This window comes from Entamoeba invadens (assembly GCF_000330505.1).
Source record: "Entamoeba invadens IP1 unplaced genomic scaffold scaff_1105074725813, whole genome shotgun sequence".
NCBI lineage: Eukaryota > Evosea > Mastigamoebida > Endamoebidae > Entamoeba > Entamoeba invadens.
Window position 1 is genome coordinate 158,555 of NW_004443578.1, and position 9,972 is coordinate 168,526.

The 9,972-nt window shown below is 26.7% G+C and overlaps 1 protein-coding gene across 1 annotated transcript; it reads right to left on the reverse strand.

The window, feature by feature from the left end:
- Positions 1-3,377: 3,377 nt before the first annotated feature.
- EIN_524230 (protein serine/threonine kinase, putative) lies at positions 3,378-3,737 on the reverse strand (the record flags this gene model as incomplete). Its single annotated transcript, XM_004259218.1, has 1 exon — positions 3,378-3,737. The coding sequence occupies one exon, from the start codon at positions 3,735-3,737 to the stop codon at positions 3,378-3,380; it is 360 nt and encodes a 119-aa protein (XP_004259266.1).
- Between the last annotated feature and the right edge of the window lie 6,235 nt (positions 3,738-9,972).

Here is a 9,972-nt window from a genome sequence, read left to right on the forward strand (position 1 = left end):
CTGATAAATATTAATCTTCTCTGGATCTCCATAATACATGTATGTGTCCATCACAAGTTTCACGAAGAGGTCATTTCTTTCTTTTTCATGTAGTTGTACCTCTTTTTGATAGTATATATTTATTTCTTCTAATTTATTAATTGTTCTTTAAATGATTTATTTTTAAACAACAACGCTGTACTATTAAAATTAAAATAGTGTGAATTATTATATTTTAAACATCATTTTAATATTACTTTAAATTTCAGTGTTACATTATTAAATAAACTCTCACTCGTCTTTTCTTGTGAAACTGGTTTTTACTCTGTTATTCCTTTTTCATTGGTTATCTTTTTTTTAATCTTTTAAACGTGTTTTATTTTATTATCATAATATTAAATTGATATTATAAATATCTATTTATAAACAAACTTTTATTGTTTTCTTTTTCAAATTTCTCATCGTGTTGATATTTTGAAGTGATCAATTTTTTTGAGTTTTTGATTTGATCGATTTTAACGTTCTTTTCTTGGACATTGTATCTATTTTGTCTTGATAAGGTTTTGTGTCTATTTTGCATTTTTCATTAAGAAGTGCTATTTTAATATCACATATCTCGTCCAACTTTTTAATGTCGTTTTCTATTGAATACAAAGCCAAATCTTTTTTGATTTTGTTTAATGTATTATCCAAACTTAATATAATTGTGTTGAGTGAAGTTGTAATGTTTATTTTTCTTTTAATGGTCTCATCAAGTCTGTCAAAGTACCCCTCAGCGTTTTCAATGCGTTGTGCAATGTCAAGTGACTCGTTGTCAACATAGTTGTTTTCTATTTTAAATGCTTGGAGGTCTGAAATCGCCTTTTCTGTATCAGTATATAATGTTGATAAATCTTTTAATTGGTTTTCCATTTGTTGTTTTTCAGTTTTTAGTACAGTAATATTTACTGTAGTTTCATTTTTCAGAACTTTATGAAAAATATAATATAAATTTATTATAAACAATATTATCACTTTAAATAAATCGAACTATAAAAAAGACAAGAAACAAAACAATTAAAGTTTCACTAATAAATCAGCCAATTGTTTATGAAAAATAAATTATACTTGAATGTTAAAAAAATTGCATTATTTTTATTTTTAACATTTATTTTTTTTTTGTTGCATGATATCACTAGTACAGTCAAACGTTTCAAAAGTGGGAAGTGTGGTAATTTTATTTTTCTCAAGAGCGGGCATTTTTAGCCAATCAAACCTTGATTACCGCTATGTAAAAAAATTCTATTTAAAGTTTTAGTCGAATTAATACACACTCTTAAAAAAACCCCGCTCTTTAGAGGTACCATTTTTGTGAGGTATTGCTATATGTTACATTTTGGAAACGACTGTTGATTGTAAAGGTTAGATTTTTTAATTAATAGTGTATTTAAACGATTAAGTTGTTTTTACAAATCGTATTAAAGACATAGAAAAACAACATCATAACTTACATAATAATGACCATCACCACCACAAAATTTAAAAATAAAAAGTAATATTCTGTGTGTAATTTTGCAATTCACCTGGAAGTGTTGTTGCAGTAATATTAGTACTTAGGTGTTGTTTATTGACAATAATTAAAAATAAACTTAAACTTATCGTTATCACTTGATGTTGCTTGTTCATAAAGTTAAACACAAATGTACATACCATTATTAATTATGAAACTGTCCAGCCAAAAATCAAAAATTAATGAATCAAATGGGTTTCATTTTAAATCAACTTTTTACACTTTAAATATTTGTCACATTTTGAATTGTGTTTTAATTACTCTTTGTTCGTTCAGATGTAGTACACTTTTTTGTCCATACCAGGTTGAAGTTGATGTGATATAGTCAATATCAAACATAAAAAGTTAATAAAATAAATCGCTTATTATTTTATTGTACAACTCAATTTGTTCTTTTCTGACACAATTAATCATTAGAAATTAATAGCAATAAATAATAATATTTCGTTATCTATTTACTATAGATAAAATAAAATTGATATTTTTTTATGTTATTAAGTTTAATTGTTGAATTAACATTAAAATATTTTAATTTATCTGTCTAATTATAATATATAATTTTATGATTTTAATGTTTGGATTATGATTATCATTTGAATTACAAAAGTATATTATATTATATTAAAAATTATAACAAAGCAAGAGTGGCCGAGTGGTCCAAGGCGCTCGTTTCAGGTACGAGTCTTTTCGAAGGCGTGGGTTCGAACCCCACCTCTTGCATTTTATATACAGTTGATGTTTATATTTTTATAAACATGTTTATGAAGTGACTTAAACACTTTTAATAAAGAGATAAATCAGATTCAATTTAAGGTTTGCATTTATTAATTTTAATAAATAATTCAATTTTGTTTTTGGAACTACCATTTTTAATTATTTATATGAATCAATAAATAATTTTAATAACAATAAAAAGAAATAAAATTAAAATAACCTATATTATTTAATTGTCGTTTTGCATTGTTTGCATCGTTTTATAAACATGTTTTTTTATTATTTGACAATTATTGAATTTACTGATAATTATTGTGTTCAATAATTTCACTTAATATTATTGTGTTAACAAACAAAAATTTTGTTAAATTACATTTCAATCAAATCATATCTAAATTAAATACATTAATTTAAAGTAATGATAATTGTTAACAACTGTTGTTATATGTTTATATTTAATGTAAATAATGTAAATATTATATTTAGGTCATATAATAATTATTACATTTTAAACAATAAAATTTGTACATACAAGTTGACAATATTTTTGTAAACATCAAAACAACATTTGAATTATTAAACAATTGTTTCAATTTACATAATTTAATAAATGTTGATTTTTGCAATAATATAATTGTGAAAACAATAAAAATTGTCATGTAAAAATATCAAGGTTTGTTAAAATAAAAATCTTAATTTAAAGTATAAAATAAATATACATTATTAAGTGAATAGTTATTATTTACTCACATTTATTAATTGGATTCAAATTGTGTGTCTTAATGATATTCAAATATTTTTATTATAGTATATATATGTAATGAAATATATCAATAATAACTATGTATTTATGTATTAAATTAATATTTTAAATTATCGTTTTAAGCTCATCAATGATTTCATTGATAGTACCACTCTTTTGATTCTTTTGTTTTCAACACTTTTCAATGACATTTCAATACTTTTTATCAAGTGTTTTAATAATCATTGGTCTTTTCCCAAAAGCTACATCATCTGCAAAAGTCCATGGAAATATGTAAGTACTTTTTGGGAACGCCTCACTCCACAAAAAGCATTCAAGCATTGTAATAGCAAAAGAATAGACATCTGCTATTTTTTTGTAATGCTCTTTGTTCTAGATTTCGGGTGCCATATATTTAGGTGTTCCAACTCCCTTAGTGAATATCATATTTGTCATCAACATGTTGACATTTCGACTTGCTCCAAAATCAGTCAACTTAGCATTTGCTTTGTTGTTCAAATCAAGTGAAAACACTAAGATATTGTCTGGCTTGATGTCTCTGTGTAAAATATCATTTGAGTGCAAATATGAAAAACCATTCGCTGCGTTCAACAATATTTTTACTCGCATTTTCATGTCAACTTCTTCACTTGTTTTGTGTTTTATCAAGTCTTGTAAAGATCCATATTGTGCTAATTCAGTGACCATACACACTTTATTTGTAATAAACATAGCGCCATAGAGGTGGGTCATGTACTCACTTCAAAATTTGTCCAACATATTCACTTCCTTTTCAAGTTCGTCAATTGTGTCTTCATTACCACATAATTTCATCTTTTTAATTGCATCAATGTTTTATCTGAAAGTCCCTTGTTAAATAATTCCAAAAGATCCTTCACCAAGTATGTTATCCTCTACCAACTCGTCTGGATCAAGTCGTGTCATCAGTTTTGAAGTTGTTGTTATTGTTAGTTTCTTAATAACATCATCTTTTTTGTGAACGAGTTTGCGACTAACACAACACTCTCATCCATTTTAGTAGTACATTTCAAAGTCAGTAGTATCTCAAATTCACACGCTTCGCCACTTGGCAACACAATTTTTTTGGATTTGAGTCAAATTAGTATTTTTTAATTGTCGCACTTTTTGTTGTGATTTGAATTTTCATGTTGTCCTTTGATATGTTCCCAACACATAAAAGTTCTCGCTGTTGTGTGTTGACATCAATTTGATCACCAAATGATATTTTTGTTTTGTTAACAACAACTTCATCACCAAGTTGAATAAATGTGATGTTTGAGCGACTCATTTTAAAGAATGTTGTTGTCTTTGCAATTTCTTTGTGATGCATTTTGTTGTCAATGTATTTCACTGTTAACACAAACGACAATATGAATATTGTTATCATGAAAATGGCAAACTAAATAAAAATGAGGAGTATCCACCAAACTATTTTTAACACAGGATGAGCATTTTTCGGGTTGTGTGCATGTTGTGCAGTTGTCATGACATTTCTCACACTCAATGTAATTAACTGTGTAATACCCATCTTGACATTTAGAACACCCATTTTGTGTGACTTCAACAGCACAGCCAATGATACTGTTTTGTGGCAAACACTTTCCACTTTGTGTTTTGTAATTTGTTAAATTGCAAGTCAAACACGTGTCTTTTGTATTACATGTTGAACAATTCAAAAGACAATCACAACAATCCATTCCAACTCTGTAATACCCATCTTTGCATTGATAACACCCACTTGTTATTGTTGATATTTTGTTGCATTTATGCAACAAGTCTGTGCTTAAAAAACACGTGTAATTATCGCCTTGATAATACCCATACTTATATGAAAGACACTTTGTTTCAAAGCCAATACAATTTGCGCGATTCTCGGAACATTGACGACATTTTGTATTTGATAAATAATATTTAATGTCACATGATATGCATCCATATTTATTATATAAAACACAATCAATTGACAAAGTGTCATTTGTAACACTCACACAAGTTTTTTTAACATCAAGAATGTAGTCATTTTCAAATTCAACACATTTATTGTTTACAATAAATACACAATTAGCTTCTGGTAAATTACACATCCAATTTTTTTCAATTAATGATTTATTTTGACAAATTGATGAAATGCATATTCCCTCACGTTAAATGTTATAATCTACCTCACATAAAATTGTATTGTTTTTGTTACACAAAACAGAGTGTTCATATTTTGATGTACAGTTGTTAAAAACGCCATTTGTTATATAAAAAGTGTTATTACACCGAACAGTTAATATGCCATTTGAAATTCCATTTTCTACTTCAACACAGACATTTTCATTATTTAATAAAAAAATGTCATTACATATCAAACACTTTTCGTTCTCAAATAAATAACAATGTGCTGCGCAGTTCTCACACTTGTTGTATACATTTCCCGTGTTGCATTTGATGCAAACTATACCATCACTGTACTTACACTTGTCATCCAACACACATTCATTTTTATTTTTGATGTAACTATCACGACATTTGTAACAAGTTGTCGGTGTACCATATAAACAATTTTCAAAATAAACACATTCGTAACTTTCATTCAAAACAAACCCTGCATTGACATGATACACATTTGTTGTTTTTGTTGTAATTTTCACAATTATTGTCGAAAGTAAGACATTTCCCATTCACAAGTTGATGATGTAAATCACATATAACACAACTCAAATTATTTTGAGCCACTTTAATTAAATAACAATTCGGAATAACATTGTTTCTGTTGGCTTTTTCTTTAAATACATAGCTTATCCCATTTTCACTAAAATTGACTTGATTGATTTCATTTAAAACTATTTTATTAAATAGGACAACATTTATGTTTTCATATAAATTAAGAGCGATATATCCAATACATTCGATTTTAAATTGTGTGATGTTTTGATTTAAATCGATGGCTATATTCGCAATACATCGTGTTGGTTGTAGGCGAATACATAATTGGAGTTTGATAAGTATATGATCCAACTGTCATATTTCCGAAAGTGAATGAAAACAACATTATATTGATTGAACTGTCTTCATAAAATAAGAATCTTACGTAATCATAAACAGTGATTGTTTAAAATAATCCATAGTTTGTAATTTTAAAAATATATCTTTTTCAATCAACAATTCAGTGTTATAGAAATAATAATAAAAACCAGACATGTCAACCCAAGTTAATCTACTTGCAAATTTAAGTTTACAATTCACATTAAGATCTTCATTACATGGACAGTGTAGATAGTTAAACGCGCCCTTCATTGTTAATGTATATTTAGTATAATTATTTTGTTTCAAAGTACAAACAACTTCTTTGTCAAGAGGTGTATTGTTTGGGCAAAATCGTATTAACTTTTTGTTTGAAATGAAGTACCCTTCCCCGTTGTGAAGTTGTATGAATATTCAAACATGTCTGATGTAATGTGATATTGATTGGTTAATGTGTCTAAATTTGTATTGTTATTAAGTAAAATGACATCAAAACACTTTGTGTCACCCGTTGGATTCACAATATCAAAATCAGGTTTGTCAGAGTAGTTAAAAGTGAGTTGAAGATACGTTGAATTCCATATGATAATTCTTGGGTTGTTTAATTCCGGATCGATCAATATAAGGTTTCCAGCAATTGACATTCTCCCGAACACACTTGAATATTTGAACAAATTAATTGTAGCATTTGGTTCAATGATCAGTGTTTCAATTATTTTTAAATTAGTTACACAGAGCAATTTCATATCCTTTGCAATTTGAAGAGTTTGAGTGTTCTGCCAGTTTTTATCAAAATCAGAATAAAATTTTGTGTTGTTAGTAACAACAATTGTATTAATTTTTAACAACACAGACGAGAATTCTAAATCCGAAGAAAAGCAAACAGAATCTGTTGTTACAGAACAATTTGAAGGAATAAATTCGTTGTCAACGTCAATGCCAGTTGGTGTACAATCACAATGATATCCATTTGTTGTTAAAAGAAATACAACAAAAAATACGAATTTTATTGGTGTACAAATGTTTGAAAATAAGTTAAAAAAAATTCATTTTCAATATTTTTATTTAATTTTATATTTATAACTGGTTCATTGTTACAGGTTTGAATATAGATTCAAAAAAAAACTTTCAATGGTAAATATATCAACTAATTTATTAGCTTAATAAATAAAAATACAATATTTCGTTTCATTCACTTCTAAAAATAAAATAACAACTAAATAGTGTTACATTTAATTTTTTTCAAAAAACTTTTAATTTATTCACATATAAATAATAATATTTGTTATATTTCAAATTGTAAACTTTTTCTGGTACTTTTTCGACCATTAAAAATGTCTTATTTCGAAAAGCTATTTAAAAAAATAAATATGGCAACAAATAAAATTTTAAAACACCTGTTTTTAAAAAGTTGAATATATAATTCAGGCCTTTCTTATATTGAGACCTATATGTGTTTATAAAAACACGAACACGGCAAAACCTTTACAATTTGATCAATGGAATATAATACTGATATAATTATATTGTAAATATAATCACAGTTTGTCTAATTCTTATTAAAATATTTATTAATATAACAACAATAAAAATATTCTTAATTTTGTCAAGTTTAAGTTGGCTAGTCATCGATCATTATATAATTCAAAATACAATTACCAAATAAACTGTTTTCAAAAGTCTGTACCGAAGTGACCCCCAAATTTGCTTTTATTTTGAGTATTATAATTGGGAAACGAATTTTTTGTTATAAAATTTGATTATTTTTCTGAGTAAAATAGAAAAAAAACGGTCTTCAAAATAATTTTTTTTACCTGAAGAATTTTTAAGCATAAAAAACTTCCATATAAAATATGAAATAATAGTATTTTTGTTTTATAAAAACACACAAATGATCCCAAAAGTGCATTTAAAAAAACTGATAATTATTATATGTCAAAACCGGGACCTACATTGACCACCACCACCTCTAAAAATAGTTTTTAAAAAAGAACAAAAAAATAAAAATGCCCAAAAACTTTTAACAAACAAGAAATGTTTTTTTGTATATACGTCAAAGAATTTACTAGTATGTTAATAATAAAAACAACTAAAGGAAACATATATAATTAAACCAAATAATTTGGTTTGTTAAAACATTGTTATATAATACAGTTTTATTGCTATGAAATAAAAAAATGTTGGGTTTAAATTAAAAAATATTATAGATTTGATTATCTCATTTTTTTGAAAAAAAATCGATAAAATCAATTTTCAAATAACGAATAAAGTTGAAAATTGACAAAGTCAAATTTGTTTTATGTGTATTTTTAATATTTATTAGTTTTTCTTGAAGTTTTAAAAGTAAATAAACATACATTTTCCACCACCACCTTAACAAAAATAAAGTATTTGCTGTAATAATTATTTGAATAAGTCCACCTCTGATCTACTGTTTGGCGTTTTTATGCAATTTACTTTCCTTGTTTATATTGAGTGGTAGCGTCTGTGGTTTTACCAGCTTGCAAATGGGTCAGGAAAATTGTGCGCAAATAGAGAACATGGATTTTTGTAAATTACAAGTGTACAAACTGACTGTTTGTGAGCTTTCTTTTCAATGTTTTGTTTTACTTGAATTTAATGTATTCGAAATGAATTTTTTTATTTTTGAAATTCAAAAAAATCGTAAAAGTTTCTAAAAAGCGAAATATACAGACTGTATTATATGAAATTAATATTTATAATTAATTAAAAACTATTTTGTTTTCAAAATTTATTGTATTATTTAAATTATTATTATTTTCAATATTAAGATTTGAAATAAAAAATAGTATATTAAAAATATAATTAAACTATAAAGTTATAATTATTGAAAAACGAACAAATTTATCCATTTATATTATTTTAATACAATTATAAAAAGTACTTGTTCATTTTTGTCAAAATTCGAATAATAACTTCAATGATATTACAGTCTGTTAAAAGTAAGGTTACATGTTGGTTTTGTGTGTCCCACTTGGTGGCAAATGCTACATTGAGTAGTTTTACGAATTTTACTTTGAAAAACAAGTTTTTCCTTTGCTGATACAACAGGAGTAAACACTTTCCCCCTTTCAATACAGTCCACCATTTGTCTTGGTTTCAAACCAACCTGTTTTTGTTTTTTGGGATCTTGAAGATTCTTTAAAAAACTTCTTCTTAATGAGCTTTTACGGCGCGATAATGTTTTTTTTGTGTGCTTCAATCAATGAAGGTGAGTTTACTGTTGTTTCTGATTGAATTTGGGTTGAATAGTCAGAAGTCATGGGTGTGATTGGTGTTGATGATGCTATACTTTGTTTTTCCGAACGAACAGTAGATAAAGTGTATGGTATTGCCAGTCCCTTATCAACAAAGTTGTAGAACTCAGCCAAACACAAAGGGTTGGATTGTAGTAATGGTTCAACTTCCTCAAGTTTGGCATGAAGGTCTGCATGGCTTTTTGGTAATGATGTCTCGTTGGGTATTTTTGTCTCGGAAGTGTGTGTTACTGTGGTGTAGTCGCTACTAATCATTGCCTCCCTTCCAAACCAAATCTTTGGAAATGGGACAATGGAATACAAACGCGCTTCTCTGACAAGATGAATACACGGAAATGATAGTTTTTTAAATGCCTGACATGTACAGGAAATACTTGAAGTTAAAGCGGGTTCTTCAGACATCATTTCAACATTTTTGTACATTACACAGAGCTTATTAATTACTGTTGGTTTTATACAATATAACAAATCACCAGGAATTATAAGTTCTGCAAGTGCAATGTTTTCAATGTCAAGGTTTTTACTATTAATATTAAAACGTCTTGCATCAGTTACAATAGTCTTCACTATTTCAACGAGTGATTGTACATCACCTCCGAGTTCTTTCTTAAAATCTCCAAAATATCCCTCTATTCTATTGGTGGTGTTGTCGTTTGTATAAACTCGTGTTCTTGAGGGTA